We start from the raw sequence: 20,025 nt of genomic DNA on the forward strand, positions 1-20,025 counted from the left end.
AGCCACCTTGCACGCCGGTGCCCAGCACACACACACTCACGCACACTCACGCACACTCATGCACACACATGCACGCACGAACACTCAGGGCTACTGCAGGAGCAGTGGGGAGTAAGGACTCCCTGGGGCAGCGGGGCCTGCTGCCTGTGGGGACGGCCTCTGGGACCCCTCCTGCCAGGGGTGCGGGGGGAGGCTGCTTCCTCCCTGTTGCCTCCTCAACCCAGGGCACCCTCTTTGCCTCCAGGACTGCAGCTGCTCTCACTGGGAGAAGTCCGAGTATCCCTGGCAGCAGGGTCAGGGAGATAAACTGAGAGGGGCCGGAGAGGGAGGGGGTCCTGGGCAGGAGAGCTGACCTCCGACAGGTGACCCCAGGAAGGCCCCCGGCTTTCTCCAGCCACACTGCTGGTCTCTGCTCTGCCTGGCCACATCCTCTCTGTTCTTGTTGGCTCAAGGGGCTCCTTTCTCAGCCAACCTGGGTCCGCCCGCCACTCAGCTGTGGTTCTTCTGTGCCCCTCGGTAGGCAGCCTTTCCTGGTCTCCCTCACACTCAGCTGGGGGGAGACAGACACCCCACAGGCTGATGTGGGGCATTCTTCTCACTTGTCTTCCTGTGCACGCTTCTTACTCGGCCACAGGGCTCAGCGGTGGGGCGCCGAGCAAGTGACCATCTCCCAGCCTCAGACTCATCTCTGATGGACACCCTTGTCCCAACACACAGGGAGCCCGGCGAGAGGTGCGGCCCCATGAGGACACACCTGTGGATGTGAGGTGACCCCAGCTCCCTCCTGCTCCTTCCAAAGAGATGGGCCGGGGCTCTACACCAGGGCTGCAGAGGAAGAAGGGGGCTTCATCAAGCTGGATTAGGTTTTGGCGATGCATGCCGTGTTGCTCCCCCCTTCCCAGCCCTGAGTTCAACTCTCAGACACCCCGTGGTGTTTGTTGGTCACTCGGGAGCAGCGATCCCTGACGCTGGCCCTGTGCAGCTGACTGGCCGCTTACCTGTTGCAGCAGGAGGCCGGGTGGGGAGGGTGAGGGAGGCATTTCCATATGGATTCATGCTCTGAGAAGAGAACACGCCGTATTAGAGAGGAAGCGGGGTCCAAAATGGCAGGCCGAGGGTGGGGATGTACTCACCAGAAATGTGGCTCCTTCCGCAGTTACTGGGTGCCCCTGGGCATAGGTCTGTCCCTCCCGAGACTCCATCTGTCCATGGGGAGAGTGAGCGACAATCTTTCTCACCTTCCGGTCCCCTGAGGATACTCGCTAGATGCTCTTTCTACATACAAGCCTCTGCCCTGTGCGGAACTGCGTTGTTGAGGCTGATGTCCAAGAGCTGACTAATGTGTCAGAGCCTTGGACTGTTTGATGTGACTAGAATCTCCAGGCAGACGAGTTTAGTTTATCAGTCCAATCAAGAAAGGTATAATAACAAAATTGAGACTGAGGTCCTCCTTTTCTTGAGTGTTGGTTCACATCAAACACAAACCAGCTTGCTACCAGAGATGAGGTTTATCTAGAATAATGATGCCTCCCGTTGACCAAAGATGCTTTGATCTTTGATCTCAAGTGCCCTGATCATATATGGCAGACGTATTATCCCATTTTATAGATGATGATATTGAGACCCAAGTTAAGCTTCCAAATCCGCAACGGAGCTAGAACCAAGAGGTTTAGTCTCCCGATAGCATCCGAAAAGTTCTTCATTGTTTATGATGCATCATCTAATACCAAGGGAAACTAAGAAAATGTTAAGCATCTTGGATTTTTAATCACAAGTCCTGCTAATAAGGTAAGAAGAAAATGTAAAATACAGATTTATATCTTCAAATATCCTTAAGAGCAGGTCTTCATTGTCAGGAGCCCCAACCATCCCGGGTCACATGAGGAAGCAGGAGCATTCCAGGTAGACCACGTTCTGCACATGATACCAGCTGTCGGTTTCACTGATGACTCAAGGCTTATTGAGGTCTCTGTACTATTCCAGTGCCAAGATGAAACAGCAATCCTTGGTCAAGACATCTTTGCAAAAGAGGTTAGACAACTGGAACATTTCCCTTTGTGTCTCTCTCTCCATCTGGGTCCCCTGACTCGGGGTGGGCTGGGGGGCAGGTGTTTGCCCGGCTGCACTCTAGGGAAGGTGAGACTCCTCAGTCTGTCTGAGGGGCTGAACCAGAGAGACCTGGAATTTATACAATTCCTTGGGAGAGTGAAGGAGTTCATTCCATACACAGAGGCACAGGTGGGTGGAAATCCTGGGAATGTGTAGGGACCAAGAGGAGATCTGCTTGAGAAAGACACCATAGAGACTCCGGTGCAAACGTCCCTTCAGAGGCTTGGGTCTCACTTGCTAAGGACTTGGGAATAGTCCCCAAGGGGTTGAGCTCTTGGTCTAAACTCTGCTACTCAGAGCAGTGGGCAGAGATGATTTCCTTCGAGAGAACGCAGGAGCCTGGGGCCCACGCACTCCCCAGCATCCCCACAGCTCTCAGGCACGACCTCACACTCCTCCTCTGTGTCCCCATGCAGAAGCTTGAACCTGACAATGGAATGGGATCAGAGGAATCACGGAGCTCGAGGAGAGGTATTCTGAGGGGACAGGAAGCCTTTTCCTCACCCCCCGAAATCACACTTGGAATATTCGTGTCATAAACAGCACCACCGGGGGGGGGCCAGGTTCTGTGTGCGCCCAGGCCCCTTGCTTGCTCGAGGCTGCAGGCAGTGGGCCACATCTTCCACCTATAGATCTGTCGACCGCCCTGGGCTGGGGATTTAATGATGCCCATGGGTCCACCCTGGTAGAATTCCATGCAGTTCTACCACATCCATCCCCACCGGTCTGCCCTGTGGGATGAGAGCTGGGCAGTAGACTGAAAGGAGCACAGACAGGAGGGCCGGACAGTCCCCCTCTCCTCCAGGACCTGCCGTGGCCACCGAGGGAGGCTCCCTTTCCCTTCCCGCCATGGTCTGTGTGAGAAGCTTCCAAGGTGGCTTGTATCTGCCATGGGGTCCTGGGGTAGCTGACAGGCCTCTGACGGCCCCCACGCTGGCTCCCCCCAGCTTCTCCTGGGCAGGCCCTGCCACTCCAATTCCGGCATTTCTGGTCTGCCGCTTGTCTGTCCCTCCCTGGGAGGAGGATTTTGCCCAAGGACATGCGGAGGGTGGAGAGCCTTTCCCCTCCCTCTGCTCCAATTGTAGAAAAGGAGGGGGTTCCCATCCCAGGGCAAGGCTGCCACGGGAGCTCTGCCCTCACACAGACTTGGCTGCCTGTCCCAGTCACTGGTCCCCAGCTCTGACGTGAGCCCTTTGAGCTGGTCGGCAGCTCCGTGACGGGTGTGAGTGACATGGCCAAGCAGCTGTCTGAAGAGCAGGTGGCCGAGTTCAAGGCGGCTTTCTCCAGATTTGACAAGAACGGCGATGGCACCATCAACACCCAGGAGCTGGGTGCCGTGATGCAGGCCCTGGGCAAGGATCTGTCGGAGGCCGAGCTGAAGGAGTTCATCGCCCAGGTGGACACGGATGGTGACGGTGTCATCAGCTTCCAGGAGTTCCTGGCAGAGGTGGTCAAGAGGATGAAGTCCTGGGGCAGTGAGCAGGACATGCAGGAGGTCTTCCGCACCTTCGACCTGGATGGCAACGGCCGCATCAGTGTGGACGAGCTCAAGCAGGCCATGGCCAAGCTGGGCCAGACGCTGTCCCAGGAGGAACTAGATGCCATGATCCAGGAGGCCGACACAGACAAGGATGGGCAGGTGGACTACAAGGAGTTCCTGCGCATCCTCTCCCAGAAGTGAGGCCTGGCCCTGGCCTGTCTCCTGCCTGACTCTGGTCCTCATGCCTTCTCGGGGCCCCTGCTTTTGTGGTGGGGACATCAAGGGGAAGTCTGGGTGGTGGATGGGAGATTACCTGTTGGTGGGAAAGCCTGGCCTCTCCTGGGCCTGGGTTCTGTGCTCTCTGTGCCCAGCGAGGCCTTAGAGCTGCTCCTGCAGAGAGATGGGGAGCCCCCTGCCTCACTGGGCGGTCGTGAGGAAACCCAAAACAATGTGGTGGTTGAAATAAAAGGAATGTGAACTCCAAGGTTGGTGTGTGCTGGTGCTTGAATGTTTGGTTGGAAAGTGGAAAATCAAAGGCTCCAGACGGTGGTATTTGGGTTTCTTTTGCACCTCTGCCCCTTTCCCTGTGCCCGAGTGGGAGAACCGACCTGGGTAGGCCAGACGGTTCTCCTCCAGCGTCTCCCGGATGCCTGAGGAGAACAGGTGCGGGACGGGTGTGTCGGGCTGGGAGAGGACACAAGAGGCACGTTTCTTTGGCTCGAGGTTCTGCCTGAGCTCCTGGGTCCAGACCGGAGGCTGGAGGCCAGAGCCTGGGACTGAGACACTCTCTACACCACAAACAAAGTTACCATCCTTTGCACCATCCTCGTCCTCTGCTGCCCCCAACCCCATTCAAACTGGGGTTTGTGGCATTGCAGTGTGGTTCCCCAAAATCAGACCCACTGGAGGCTGCTCGTCACAGTTTTCAAGGCTCCCTTCCTTGTCCTGGTTCTCAGAGATGGCTTAATCCAAGGTCACCCTGCACGGGAGGAAACCGAGGCCAAGGATGGTGTCGGATTGAAATCCCAGGGCTGTAGGGGAGGCAGAACAAGCCTGGGGCCTCAGGATTCGGAAAACACACATGGTTTTCCAGCATAGTCTTCAACCAGCTGTGCGGCCCTGGGTGTCCTGTGATGGTGGGCTTCTGCTTCCGCCTTCGTGAAATGAGTTTTTCTTTTGCTTTTGGCAGTGACTGACTTTATCTTTTCCTAGTTGTGCCAAGTCAGTGGTTCTCAGCTAAGGGTGGGGAGACAGAGCCAGCTTCCCTGGGGGGTTATTGCAAAATACCAGCACCCGCCCTTTCCCGCCTGCCCCTCATTCCGGCACGGGTGGAGGTGAGTGGCAGAGCCTGTCCAGCCAAACCCCAGTGTGGGGGGCAGGGCCAGGTCACCAAGGGGGGGCTGTGGCTCAGATGAGGTCTTTCTGTTTTCTTCTCTCCCATTTGACATCGTCGGTGGGTCATTCCAGTCTCCCATGACCCTCACACGCTGCTGTCTCCTTCTTCCCAGCCCTGTCCTCAGACTGAGTCCCCAAGTACGGCCAGGCCCCCTCCAAAGCCTAGCAGGTGTCAGACACAGCCTGGCAGCTCCTGCCCGGGGTTGAGGGCTGGGAGGCCCGGTGGGCTGGGCGGGGGGCGGGCTCTGAGGCAGGGAAGGAGTCTCATATCCCCTGAGGTTCTGAGGGAGGCAGGGGATGGGCCAGGGAGCAAGATGACAGAAGTGTGGGATCTGGGGGAGGTTCGGATGTGGCAATAAAGAGATGGGACAAAGGCAGCAAACAGACCTGGTGTGGTGAGGGAAGGAGTGGCAGAAATACTCTCTGGGTCCAGGACGGGGGGTGGTTCTCTCCAGAAAGTCCCTGTCCCCTTCCAGACGTAGTCACAGAGGTCTGAGTTTCTAAATGAGTGAGTCCTAAATGCCAAGCTGGCCCAAGGTGAAGGTTTCCAGGCTCTGTGTGGAAACAGGAAAAATAAAGAATTTTTCGACTAGCCTAAATGTATGCCGTGTTTAAAATTCTGAGAACACGCTCTGTCTGTATTTTCCATGTTAAATGTCCTTTCTTCCATGAAGCCACCGTGATGGCAGGGGATATTTTTGTGGGATTTTTTTTTCATGTTCTTACTCGGAAAAATGAAGAGTCCTTACAAAGTGCCCCAAATGAATGTGGGTATTTCACTGTCCCACAGCCCCAGACATCTGAGAACTGCTGCTGGAGTGGATGGAGTGTAAAGTCGATTTTCTTTCTTTAAAAAAAAACAAAACAAAAAAACACCTTTTCTTCCCTGACTTTGAAGAAATATGTGGCTCATGCATGGGAATAGTAAACTCCCACCGTCAACAGTGAGCGCACGTTCAGGACTGGTGTTTGCATGGGAGCAGGGGCCAAGGGGCCAGGAGGCCGTCCATTGACGCCTTCCTGTGGCACTCCGCAAGCTGGCTACAAGCTACGGGGCCGTTCTGATCTCCGTGTTTTCGTATGTCTATGGCGTGCTCTGCTCAACATCATGTACGCGGCACTAGAAAGATTGGAACTAGCAGAGGGAAGGGGAGAAATGAGGCCCTGGCAGCCCCGGGGGGCTAGGAGATGGGGCATCTGAGGCTGTTCACTCAGGAGCTGTTCCTGAAAAGGGTGTGCTGGGCCACAGGGCAGGAACAGAGCAGCAGAAACCTCTCTTTATCTGTTGCCCCAGGAGGACAAACGGGGAATCTGAGGGTCTGGGAAAGGAAGTGACTCACTTCAGGTCTCCAATGAGAGACAGATGTGTGTGGACTTTGAGGCTTCAGAGGCTGCCCCCTCCAGCAGTGCCTCATCCCCCACGCCCCCGCAGTCTTCCACCCTGAGACCCTGGTGGCCCTGCCCCAAGGAGGAAGGACCCCTTGGGCATGGGGGGTCTGGTGGAGAGAGTTGGTCAGGAGCCACAGGGTGGAGAATCTTCTGGAAGGCAACAATCCTAGTGACCTTCTCGCTGCACCTGGCACCTGGGAGATAAACAGAAACAGCCTCAGCAGTGACTCCAAATCTCCTGGAGGACTTTGGAGGGTGGGGTCCAAGTTCGGGAAGCTACCCTGCCCCAATCTAGAGCTCTGGGGAGGACTGGAAGGAGCGCGAGAAGCGTCCCCAGAGCCAACACAGCTCGAGGTGACTTCAGGGAAAGTCAGTTCTCTGAAAATCAGTTTGCCAAGACTGATTCTGCCAATGGCCGATTTGCTGGTTATTTCCCAATTTACAAAAAAAAAAAAAAAAAAAAAATTGTAAAAACACTTTATGAGGATTACAGAGATTCATATTGGAAGAGACGGTTTAAGACCTTTTTGAGTATTTCTCTGGAGTTTTCCTCACCCGGTTGAAAGTTTTAGCTTTGTTGTGTTGTTCTGGCTTGGTCATTTATCTTAGTCAGTTCACCTGAACCTCTCACCCCACCACCCGACTAAGATGAACGTTCTCTGCGTTCTGTTCTTGGTTTGCTCTTGTGTTTGTTTTCGTCCATTGAGTCTATGATTTGGAGGAAGGAGAACGGAGTCACTTAGAGATGGAGTAGAGCAAGACTCCAGTGTCAAGGATCTTGTGGACTATAGATCAGGCAGGTCTCTCTCTTCTAACAGATTTTCAGTAGAGCCTGTTGCTTTAATTCACAGATGTATAAACTGGCTCAGTGAGACAGATTTTGCATGTGTTCTAGGTGTATTTGGTAAAGGCTCGGTGTCTGAAATAGGAATCACCCACGAAACTGACATTTAGCTGAGCAGAACTAAACTGATAAGTCTACTGGGGGAAACCAGCTTTGGTGAAAGCAAAACTAATCTGAACTGAAGCAAAATTCTCGCCAAATCCTTCAAGATATTAATCAGGACATTGATTTTAGATGAATTACTCTACTTCCAGTCAAAACAGATATTTCAAATTCCATGTACTAAGTAATACATTTTCTTCATTGAATTGCCCCTGGATTTTTAAAAATCCTAATTTATATCTATTTCTGGCAGGCATTTCTTTTAAGGTCCATATCAAAAGCCTGCTCCTTCAGGAAGCCTTCCAGAACAGGGTGGTGGATCCTCCACACACACATTGGAATGACTGACTTTCTCTTTGTGCCATTCTCATCCAAGTGCATCTTATATTATAGCTCCTTGTGAATAAGGGCTAGTCTTCTTCCTCAGAACCCCAAATAATAATATAAACTCATCCACATTCACAATGGATCGTGAACTCCTTGAGCGCAAGATGTGTGGACCCCAGGAGTGTGGCTGATCGATCGCAAACCCTCCCCGCATCGCTCTGGATGCTGGGTGACCGGGCGGGGTCCTTCCCCCACGAGGCCTCACCTCTACCCCCAAGCGATGGCTTCCATGGTGCCCACTGGATTGAGGGGGGGTCTCTGCAATGTCTACTCAACAGGAAGAGAGAAGACCCGGAGTGACTGAGCGAGAGGGCACCTCTCTGCTGCCCCATCCTCTATGCACAGGATATAAAATTCCAGCAGTCCTGGATTAGCCAGGGTGACCCAGAGACACAGCACCGATGGGACGTGTAGAGGGTTGTAAGAGGAGCTTTATTATAGGAATTGGCTCACGTGATTATGGTGGCCCAGAAGTCCCACAATCCACGGGGTCATTCAGCCTGAGTCCAGAAGCCCAAGATCCAGGGGGGCCCATGTCCCAGCTCAAGAGCAGGGAGCAAATTCACCCTTCTTCCACGTTTTTGTTCTATCCGAGCCCTGGATGGGCTGGTTGGTGCCCCCCACACTGGGGAGGGCCACCTGCTTTCACCAACTCCCCTCATACACACCCAGAAACAACATTTTACCAGCCATCTGGGTGTCCCTCGGTCCAGCCAAGTTACCAAAAACAAACCGTCACAAGCTCACTCGCTCCCGGTATGGAAACAGGGAGGGTCCAGGCCATGTATGTCATAGGACAGAGATGTAGATGTCAGGCCATTGTACCAGTTTTTAGGATTTCAGATCAATGCTCTTCACAGGGCACCATCCCCTCTGCCACCCAGGGTACAGGGCTTGTATGGTCCCGATTCTCAGGAAAAAAATCTAGATAGGACACCTCATCCCATTTTTCTCTGTAAACTAGTCCAGGTTTGAGTTTGAGGGTCCACAGTGAGGCTGCCATACCCCTCATTCACTGGGACTGCTCGGTTACCCTCTGAGGGAGCAGAGCCGGCCTCTCCCAGCCACCACCCACCCACACAGGAGCTCCCCTGCTCCTCCTGCCCTTCTCTCTGGTTTTACTCTATCTGGGAAAGCACCCAGACGTTCCATTCTGCAAGCTCCTTCTTGCTCATCTACACTTGTTTACCATCTTAGGGTGCTCTCATCTACTGCAGATGGCCCTCATGCCCAAGGCACTGGCACCCGCTTTGCATCTCACCTCTACTGGTCCAGCCTGTGCCTGCCCTTTTTTTTTTTTTTTAATTGTATTTATTTATTTGACACACAGAGAGAGAACACAAGGAGGGGGAGCGGTAGGCAGAGGGAGAGGGAGAAGCAGGCTCCCTGCTGAGCAAGGAGCCCGAAATCATGACCTGAGCTGAAGGTAGACGCTTAACCAACTGAGCCACCCAGGCGCCCCTGCACCTGCCCTTTGCTGAAACCCAGCAATTCCTCCCTCAACCAAACGATTGATGTACCCGAGAGCTGCTGAAAAAGGCCATGCATGGATCCCCCAGTGTTCTGACCTCCAGATGGTCTGAGGAGACCCTGATGTTCAGACCCCTCAGTTGGTCTGGGGGGCCCTGATGATCTGACCCCCAATTGGTCCAGGGGTCCTCCAGTGTTCTGACCCTGCAGTTGGTCTGGGGACACCCTGATGTTCTGACCCTCAGGGGCCCCCCCAGTGTTCTGACCCCTCAGTTGGTCTGGGGGACCCTGGTGTTCTGACCCTCCAGTTGGTCTGAGGGGACCTGATGTTTTGACCCCACAGTTGGCCTGGGGAGACCCTGATGTTTTGACCCCCAGTTGGTCGGGGGAGACCCTGATGATCTGACCCTCCAGTTGGCGTAGGGGCTCCCCAATGTTCTGACCTCCCCAACTGGTCTGGCAGACCCTGATGTTCTGACCCCCCTGTTGGTGCAGGACCTCAGGCTTGACCAACTATTTTACGCTCCCAAGTGCTTATGTGGCGGAGATTGAGAAGCCAAGAGTAACTGCTCCAGCCTGTCCCTGGAAACCATGACTCTACCAGGTGCCCACACCCCCAACTCTTCCTTTGCTCCACCGGGCAGATGGGCACGGCCTGTGGAGAGGAATCTGGGGGAGTAGGCACTCGTCTCTACAGGTCTCCACGGTGGGACGCTGCTGGTTGCACAAGTCAAGTCTGAGTCATTCTGTTTGGGAACAGATGGTGCTCTGCTTGGTGACCTGCCAGCCCCAATACCCACCCTGCCACCCAGAGGCGCAGGGTGCCAGGAACTTCACCAGTCTCCTGGAGGAGCCGTGTTTCCCTGCACCCAGAGCGTTCTGGTCGTGACAGCATGCTGGCGGCGGCAGTGATGTCCATCCCTCCGTCCATTCATTCATTCTGCAGTGTCCTCTTGAGCCACCCACCTTATTATGGGTCTGTGAGGACATGGAGGGAAATGTCACACCGGCCTCTGCCCTCTAAGGGAGGTGAGATGTAGGTGTGAACAACCACATGCAAAGACAGTGGGTGGCAGGTGCCTCATCAATGGATTCCAGTGTCATGAGCGTGCGCAGCGAAGGGTAGAGACTCAGAGGTGGTGTCGGGCTGGGCCTGGGAGGTGGGGGAAGCGTCCAACAGGTGGGAGAACGTTCTTGGCAGAGGAACTGTGAGACTAGAAGTGGGGACAGGGCGCCTGGGTGGCTCAGTTGGTTAAGCGACTGCCTTCGGCTTGGGTCGTGATCCTGGAGTCCCGGGATCGAGTCCCGCATCGGGCTCCCTGCTCAGTGGGGGGTCTGCTTCTCCCTCTGACCCTCCCCCCTCTCATGGGCTCTCTCTCTCTCATTCTCTCTCTCAAATAAATAAATAAAATCTTTAAAAAAAAAAAAAGAAGTGGGGACAGTGGGGACGTGCCATGCCCTTTGGGGGCATCCCACTGCCTGGGAGCCAGGGGAGACCCTGGAGCACCGTGACGGATGGCCTCGACTGTTAGGAGTTTGGAATTCCTTTCAAGTATCCCAGTGGAGGCATTTCCCAGCTCTGTGACCTTGGACAAGTCAGTTATAGCCTCTGCCTCAGTTTCCTTGTAAAATGGGGGGAAATAATATCTCTGTCGAGGTTGCTGTGAGGCCTAAGTGAGTCATGTGGAGAGAGGGCCAGCAGCGGAGTCCAGAACAGCTTGTTTTAGATAAGTAGCATAATCCACGCATTATTAGTGCATTGGTTTTTTTCCAGAAGATCAAATGGAGACTTGCTGAAGGTTTTTAATCAGAGGAGGTATACGGTCACATCGGTGCTCTTGGAAGGTTATTTCTCAGTGGCATGCAGGATAAACCAGAGCGGGGGTGCCAGGGTCCCCGAGGAGGCTAATTTGACACGCTGAGCCTGAGCTGATAAGGGAAGGGGGCAGGAGGGCAGAGGGGAGCCCCGGCTGCTGGTGAACTGCAGAGCAAGGGCAGGGCTTCGGGTGGGGCTGACTCTGTGTCCACCTGAGCCTTAGGGAAGTCTGGGGCAGGGAGGAGGGGGCCGGCAGGGAGAAGGCTGTGCGCTCAGCCACACCAGGGCGGGACCGTGCCTGGACCACGCCGGCTCAGGAGCTACCCCTGTTCTTGCTGCTGTCGGAGGACCAAGTACCGTTGGACGCGTGAGGCCTCTTGCCATGCCAAATGGCGAAAACACATTCAGTTCTCAGAATCCTGGAGCCACAGGGAGCCTGAGAGCCTCAGGCTCTGGTAGGAACAGGGCAGAGTGCACTGCTTATCAAAGTCCTGGGGCCTGCCCAGCCTCCAGAAATGGAGGGGACAAAAGCTCAGGACCCCCTCCAGCCAGTTCTGTGGGGGCCAAGAGGTGGAAGTGTCCCCAGGGCTTTCTGTCCACACACCTCCCTGCAGGAGAGGGCCTTACCCTGATAAGGAAAGTCTGTGTCCTAAGATGGCCGACCGAGCCGGCGGGAGAGCCCCAGTCCTCGCCATGGGGCTCTTCCGGGTTCCTCTCCCTGCCCCGCTTCGCGCACGCGCCAAGAGTGCCCAGTATGCGGAAGTAGATGTGTATAAATTGCCCCCCTTTGTTTGTGCTCGGGGCTCAGACCTTTGGAGACCACTCTCCTCTGAGCCCGCCGGTGTTAAATAAACCTGTCCTCCAAGATCTCCGGGTGCCGCTTGGTTCTTCCGTTGGGCGATCCAGTCCAGGTTCTGTAACAACCCCAACCCCAAAATGCTCAGTTGTGGGGAGGGGGACTTCTGGGCTACTTCAGGCACCTGTCCCAGGAGCAGGGGGAGGAGGGGAGCAGGAGGGGAGGGAAAGGAGGCATGCACGTGGAACTGGGGCCACTCCCGGAGCCCGCTCTCGTGGGGACGGCTGTGTAAGAGGCTCTGTGATTCCTTCCTCCTCTGTCTCCCTCCTCTTGGCTCTTCTTTCAACAAACTTGTGTAGCGCATGATTATTCCAGGCACAATGGTAGGTGTTGGTGATCAAGAAAATGCCCACCTTGACAGCACTCTCCATTGGGGACAGGGACACAGGCAGGAGTGCCCACTGGGGGACTTGTCACGACATGGGTCTTGGGACTGACCCTGCCACACGGGGATAGAGGCCGCCAGACAGGACATCTCAGCTGGGCCTTGCTGCTGGCCCCTGGGTGGCCTTGTAGACCCCTGGGGGGTGGGTACTCGGGGCTCAGGGCAGAGCTCTGGGTTCGCTGGGGATGGCTGCAGAGTACCCCGCTTCAGTCACCTTCTCTGCCTGTCTTTCTGCTTGGAGGCAGATCCACGCCTTTGAGAAGGGCCCTCCGCGGCCAGACTGCTTGCCTGCAGGGAGAAGGATGGGCTGCCGGAATGGCCACATAATCCTCTCTTCTCTGTGCCATTGGAATTCTGGAATTTTTCTCTGTAAGGATGAACCTCCTTCCCTGTGACATTACCTTGGGTGCCACCCCCCTTCCGTTGCTGGCCCCGAGAAAGGAGCCGGGGCAGCGTGGTGGGTGGGGGCCAAGACAGCGGGGCACTGGGGGGCATCAGGGACAGGCTACGAGGAAGGCAGTCTGCTGCGGCCTTAGGGACTTGGCTTCAGCTGTTCTTCTTGTCACTGGGGTCTCAGCATAAACGTCAGCCCCTTGGAGAGGCCACCTGGCCACTGGTCATGCCTCATCGTGGGACCGGCTTCGACTCTGAAGAGCACCACCATCTGATACTCTCTCCATCCCGCTCAACCAGATCATGAGCTTCACAACGGCTGGACTCTGTCTGTCTTGCTCATTGTTGGTCTCCCAGCCCTGGATTCAATTTTGTAGGAAGGAGGAGCATGCAGATGGCCATCCTTTTCAGCTCTGGGCACCTCCCTTTTAAACGAAGGGGTGGAGACAGGCTGGGACTCGTCCAGAGAAGAATGACCTAGAAGACCCCGCGCGCGGGCATGTTTGCCGCGGAGGCTGCAGGGGGCTGCTGGACCTGGAGTAGCCCCTGCTGAATCCCTGAGGAGCATCTCCCCCAGGCCAGGGACTCAGACCTGCTCCAAGTGGCCCCAGGGCTAAACTCAGGGCTGGGAGTGGGGGTTGCAGGGGCTGGCCTGTGGCTCAGCTGGACAGTGCTCCTCCAAGTGGGGCTTCCCCAGGCTACGCTGTTGCTCGCGAGGTGGTGGGTGGAAGCATTTGGGCAGATGCTGGGAAGACTTTGGGAAGGGGCTGTGGAGGGGATTCCTCCATCCTCCCGAGGGCTTGGCTGCGTGGATGGTTCTGCGGTTCAGTGGTTCCCTAACTTCCCAAGACGGGTCTAGAGATCCTTGTTTTATTGGAAGTAATGAGATGGACGGCAGGTCGGTGTCCTCCCCGCCATCCCCGCCCCCGCCCCCGCCCCGAAACTTAACAACCCCTGCCTTTTCCTCAGGGAAATAGACCCTGCAGCAGACGGGGGTGGGGGGCGCACGTGAAATGGGGCAAAGACTGGAGGGAGTCCTGGTGTCTCAGGCCACCCAGTTTGAGGTGATTTGTCACAGCCGTCCTAGGGAGGGCAAGCGGGTGGGTCAAAGCTGTCAGCTACTCACAGAGGCGTAGAGAAGGGGGTGCAGGGGCTCTTGTGGGCATCTTCAGTGCAGAGTGTGGTGCCGGTTCTGTGGCTACGCGGGGTCTGATGGGCTCCCCACATCATGATCAGCACCAACTGGGAAAACAAAAGAAGCGCTGGTCAGCAATCTCAGTTCGTGTGCTAAAAAACACAATTTGGGAATAAGGGCTCCTGGGTAGAAAAGGGTTTGGCTGGAGGCTCCTAAAAGCCCTCGGCCTGTGAGGCAGCTCGGAGGGCACACAGGGCTCCCCAGGCCTCGGGGGCGGCCAGCAGGGAGGACCTGGGAGAAGGGTGGGGACGTGGGCCCCCCATAGGGGCCCATCTGGAGCCCAGCCTCACCTGCTGCTTTCCCGGCAGACTGGGCGAGCCTTGGGGTAGAGCTGGCTGGTTTCAGGAAGGACTGGAGCAGCAGATGGCTGCTCAAGTCAGCAGTCAGCAGGGGCCGGCCCCGCTCTCCCCAGGCACTCTCCCCAGGCCAGGCTGGGATGGGGCAGGACGGGTGAGGTGGTGCTCCGCACGAGCACTGTGCTCTGTAACTGGGACTCAGTTGCCCTCTGGGGCTCCAGCAAAGATGAGGACTGGAGCCGTGGTCCTTGAGGGCAGAGAAGGCAGGAGAGTGCCTGCCACCCACCGCCAGGACAGGAGGCCTGGGAGGGACGTGTTTGTGCAGGGGAGGGACGGGCTGGGAGCCTCAAGGCGGAGGAGACCGGCCTTTAACAGACCAGACTTTCCTTCACCTCCCTGTGCTCTCTCCTTTTTCCCACACCAGGTGCTCCGGCCACCTTCACTGGTGGCCCTGGAGAGCTCAGCTTTTGAGTTCTAGAAGGAACAGGCAGTCCACGTAGCGAGCCTTGACACCAACCGTGCGTGGGGTGGGCAGCAGTGGGGAAGGGAGGGATGCTGACCTTGGCACTGACCTTGGGTTTGATCTTGGGCACGGTCTCTTGGCCCTGGGTTTTCTGTTTGCAAATCAGGGGGTAGTGATGCCTCTTTCTCTGCAGATTCGGTCAAGTTGTTGTGAGCATGGACACCACTTTGGACCTGCTAACCTTCGGAGCAGGGGCAGTTTTAAGAGACCAGGGCGCGTATGCGTCTTCCTCAGGCTTGGGGGTCCCTGCAGGGCTGGTCAGAGCCCACGGGCTGTGGGACCCGGGCCTGCCACGGTGACTTCTCTTTACTTCTACAGCTTTGGGTGGAGCTTGAACCGTCCACGGGGCTGCTCTGCTTCCTTCTCTGGGTTTTCCATGAGGCCGAAGGGGATTTCCTGTCAGGAACCACCATGGTATCTCTCAGGGCCAGTGGGGAGAAATGTTGGAAGCAGAGCCCGTTATCTCTCCCCAAACAATGCTGGTCCCTTGTTCTGTGCGCTGGCAAAAAAAAAAAAAGGGAAAAAAAAGTCTTTTCAGGCGTGCACTTTTAGGCCAGAGGATTGTATTTGTGCGTATGTTATGATTATCACAGGGGCTTACAGCAAACTGCTAGGAAGGAAAGTGGGGGGTGGGGGGGGGAGAAGCAGAAAAATAAATAATTCAACTGGTCGCTCTGAAAGAGACCCCAAAGATCTCTGAACTCACTGATGGTCAAAGTTTGGGTCCTGACCTCTGATGGTTCCTGAGATGACTTTAGGACATAAAATGACAAATATCACAAAGGTGAGAGCAGACCTCCCTTTAGTATCTAGGCAGGATTTGTTAATATAATTTTGTTTTCAGAACGCTGATTGTTACTGTTTCCTCCTATTTGTAGCAAAGGAAGCTGGTTTTCTATTTAATAATCAGGATCTTTTAGAATAAATACAGATCTTTTAGAATAAAGGGATCTTTTAGAATAAATACAGAACCTGCCGATGGAAACATATCCAGCAGAGAAGCATGCAAACAACGCCAGCTCATGTTGGTGACTCTCAGAGCAGAGACCCTCTGGAAATACAGGCCCCCCGCCCTCGTACATGGAGGATGGGACCCAGGCCACAGAGCGCTGGGCCTGACTGGGGTCCCCGAGGATACGGGCACAGGTGTGGGTGGGGGACATGAAGTAGAAAGAGCAGGGGAGACGGGGAGAGGATATCACCTGCAAAGATGCCCAGGGAGAAGCGAGGGCTCAGGACCCAAGCCGGAGGCCAAAATCTGGCCACCGCCACGGAGGGGACCTTGTAAAGACACAGCTTCAAAAAAATCTGATTCGTTTCATCAGAGGTTTTGAAAAATTCCTGGAGGCCTCAACACTTTTGTTTTTGCTCATCAAGAAAAGCCCCAGAGCCACTTTTGGTCTCGGGACCGGTGGCTGTCCTCGTGCCCGGTGCCCGGCAGGCAGAGCCCCGGGAAGCCGAGAACACTCGTGTGCGTCCAGCCCAGGAGCACCAGAGAACGAACATGTGCTCCAGTGAGGTCAGGACGGATGCACGTCCAGCCCGGGCTCCCAGGACGGACGGACCTGTGGCAGACACGCTCGGGCTCTGCAGTCAGGGCTTCCGGCCAATCACTTCTGGAAGCTTCCGGCATACAGGGCAGTGCAGACAGGTGCCAGGGGGGCGCGCTGTGCCCACGATCGCCCTCCAGGGCGGCCCTGTCTGCGTCTTGTCCTCCTGCGGGCCTCCCAGCACACACACAAGCTCGGCTTTCCGAGGCTGGCCGTCCACACCGGACCAGAGCAGCCCTCCTCTGGAGCCTGGAGCAGTACAAGGACCTCTCTTTCCTATCATCCCAGGTGGTGGCCATCCTGCCCAGGCTGGGGGTGAGGTGGGAAGGTGCATGGTGGAGTCTGGGGGTCCCCCAGGTCCCCCCAGGTAAAACGTGGCGACAATTGCTGGGAGGCCGACTCCACCCAGCCTGGACATTGAGCTGGCTCCTCAGTGAAATGCAAGAGCTTACAGAATGTGGGAAGGACAAGCCATGGGGGCCTGCGGCTTGGGGCGGGGGGGACAACTCCCTCTGAGACTCAGGATCGCCAGATGACGGGAGCCTACCCCTGGCCCAGCATCCCCCAGGCCTGCACTCAGCTGATGAAGGAACATTTCTGAACACAGCAAGCTCTGGCCTGGAGGGGTGCGGGAGGTGGGGGCCAGGGGGTCAGTGTGAAGTGGGGGTGCGGGGCACGGCCAGCCTTGAAGCCAATCAAGGTGGTTACGGTGCAGGAAAGGGGCCCTGACTGAGGCCGTTCCAGGCCTGAAGGCTTTCCTTTCCCACGCTGTTTTAGCAAAGCTGCTGGGGGACGTGCCTTAAGTGAAGTTCACGGAAGCTCCCTGCCATTTCCGTGGCCCCCACGCACTTCAGCAGGGAAACCATTTAAAAATAAAATCCCGTGCAGAGGTCCACAGAGGCGAGTGGCTACTGGTTAGTATGCACTTATCCCATCGGCTCAGCTCTATAAGCTGTGCTGTGGAGGAACGGCCACCCGGCCTTGTCCCAGATAATCTTATAGCGGCGCCCGGCAGACGCGCTGCCCGGGCCTCCAGGCTCGATGACAGCCCTGTGCCTGCCACTCCGAGCTCGTCCGGGACCGTGACTTCGATTGGCGGCGAATATTTCAAGTCCCCATTTGTTATCTCCGTCCGTGGCATCTTGACACGTCCAACACGTGTGTCCCCGTTACAGTCCCTTTGGGGGGATGCTCAGCTGCTGAGGGTCACCGCCAGTCTCTCTGAGAGGTCTGCCAGGCTCCCTAAAGCGAATTTCCAGAATACCTAGCCCATGAGTTTAGATCAGGCCACTCCAGCCCCTACCCCGACAATCAACCACTCTGGCCGTTTCCTCGGATGCTGTAGCAGATAGAAGCTTGGTTACATTACGAAAACAAAGTTTATAAGCAGGAGTGAGGCACTGAGGCATGTGGGGCTCACAGAACTACAGCTGGGATGAACACACAGCGATTGCAGGCTCCTAGCAGCCACCACCACGTCCCTGACGTCTGAACCAGAGCCTGGGCCTGGTGGCACCCACGTCACGGCCATTGTGCTAAGTGTCACCTGGTTCCACATTTCTTGGCTGATGGAGGCTGCCATGCAGGAGCCCCTGCAGAATCGAGGGCTCCAGTTGTGTGACTCAGTCTCCCCAGCTTGGTGACCACACACAGCGATGGTCTCTGGGCCTTCCAAGCCAAGGCCGGCGGCAGGCAGGACTCAGGACAGCCCACAATGATGCCCTTCTACCACCGTTAGGGAGCTCCCTCTAACCCCAGCAAGCACACGGGGAGACTGGTGATCTGGGGCTGAAGAGGGGCCCGAGGAAGGCCTCCCTCTCCACGGGGAGGCCACCTTACGGTCTGTCCACAGACCAGGCCCAGCTGCTCCCTGGACCCCGAGCTGGAGTCTACAGGGCCCTGGACGCGTAGCAAGGCGTGGTGGGGGAGCTGGGCCAGGCGCTGTCTGATCCCTCCCGGGCTCCCCTGCCTGGCCCAGGACCTGCCTCAGGACCCTTGCTCCTGACTTTCTCTGGGACTCCGGCCTCGGGCTTGGTGCACTGGTGACTCCATGTCAGGCACTGGGCTTCCCCTCTCGTTGCCACCCAGGTGTCCTGACCAGCCCACCACCACAGCGTCAGCTCCCGGGAGGCTCAGAATCTGGTCTGGGAGCTGGTGGCGCTGAGGTTTCCTGCGTGAGCAGACGAGGCTCACGCCTTGGCTCTGCCTTTGGACACACTTGAGCAAACCTTCAGACGCTGTCAGTCACGAGGAATAAAGAAAAGGACAAGTCATGTTTCAGGTGCTGGAAAGGCATTGTCCTCAGGCCTGGGAAATCAGGGCCACTGCTCTGGGCTCCTTACTTTGGAGGCCACTGGGGCGTCTCCCCCGCTCGCCGCCCAGGAGGTCAGGACTCTTCTGGGCCAAGTGGCCATGCCAGCCGGAGGCCCGCCCGCTTCTAGATCACATTCCTGGTGAAACATGGAGTTCCCTCCCAGATGACCCTGCACCCACATTCAGGGCCTGTCTGCTTCTGGCCTGGGGACTGGATCGCTGCCGTTCACACCCCTTGGTCCAAGGAGCGGTGGTTTGTGGGGAGAGGGGGTGTGGGTGTGGGCTGGGTGAGTGTGAGGGCCCTCTCGGCGCAGGATGGGGCTGCGCAGGAAGCAAAGGGGACAGACTGCAGGCTGGAGGCTGGCAGGAACAGTGGGGTGGGTTCTACACACGTGCTGGGCACCCAAGAAATAAACGGTTGTTCTCCATGGTTGTGTTACTGAACCAGGCTGCTCGTGAGTCTGACAAGTCTGGTGCTGTTGTTCTGCGTCTAGGAATGGCATCCACGTGGGAGAGAGAGGTGGGGGAAGGTAGGCAGAGAGGGAGGAGAAGATGAGAGAGAGAGAGAGCGAGAGAGCGGGCTCCTCCACCTGCTGGGGGAGTGCCGCCAGAAGCTGAGCGAGCTGGGGTCAGAGACCCCAGGCCCAGCTTTCAGCGCGGCGGAGGCTCTCCAGCGGAACGGGGTCGACCAGTCAGTCCCCGGCTGTAAGACCAAGTGTGATTGGGTAAGACCGGGGCAGTCAGGGTCAGCCTATTCGCTCTGTCCCCTGGGATGCAGGATTCAGGGAGAGAGGGCAGCAGGCCCCAGGGCTCAGACCACAGCCACGCCTGCTCAGTGTTTGTGTGACCTACGCCTCTGTTATGGGCCCCAGGAGATGGGCCTTGGTTTCTCTTCCTGATATTTACTTCTTACTTGTTCCATCTGGCTGGGTCCAAATCCCAGGGCGCCAATGAGCTCCCGCAGGCCTGACCCCCCATGATTCTCCCTGCCATAGCTACAACCCAGCTGAGCTTTTAGGGCTTGTGTGAGTTACCTGTTGCTGCCTAACAAATGGTATGAAATCCTCGTGGCTCAAAACAATCATAAACACGAATTATCTCAGTTTTCTCTGGGAGCAACCTAGCTAGTGGTTCTGACTCAGCACCGTTCATGAGGCTGAAGTCAGGAAGCCAGTGGGTGAGGCTTGTTTGCATGTTGGAGGGTCTGCCCCCAGGAGACCCCCAGAAGCTGGGCAAACAGGTGCAGGCCGTGGGCAAGAGGCTCTGCTTCCCGGGGCCTCTCCACAGTTCTGCTCGAGCGTCTGGACGGCAGGGTGCCTGGCTTCCTCCAGAGTGAGTGACCCGAGACGCAGCAAGCCAGAAGGGGCTCGGAAGTCACACGCGGTCACATCCATCTTACTCTGTTGGTGGTGCGGACCAGCAGTGCTGCGTTGTGGGAAGTGACCTGGGACGGTGTGAATTCCAGGAGGCGGGGCTCATCAGGGGCCCTCTGGAGGGCCCACCCAGGTCTGAGAGTCTGGGA

General features: G+C 56.5%; 1 protein-coding gene across 1 annotated transcript; it reads left to right on the top strand.

Annotated features, from left to right (window-relative positions):
- The first annotated feature begins 2,820 nt into the window (after positions 1-2,820).
- Positions 2,821-5,495, top strand: LOC123841981 (calmodulin-like). Its single transcript, XM_064592117.1, has one exon. It carries the CDS (start codon positions 3,341-3,343, stop codon positions 3,788-3,790), a length of 450 nt encoding a protein of 149 aa, XP_064448187.1. The 5' UTR covers positions 2,821-3,340; the 3' UTR covers positions 3,791-5,495.
- The last annotated feature ends 14,530 nt before the right edge of the window (positions 5,496-20,025 follow it).

The sequence above is a fragment of the Mirounga angustirostris genome, unplaced genomic scaffold, assembly GCF_029215605.1.
Source record: "Mirounga angustirostris isolate CCGP_5_RB_7025 unplaced genomic scaffold, mMirAng1.0.hap1 SCAF_5, whole genome shotgun sequence".
Classification (NCBI taxonomy): Eukaryota; Metazoa; Chordata; class Mammalia; order Carnivora; family Phocidae; genus Mirounga; species Mirounga angustirostris.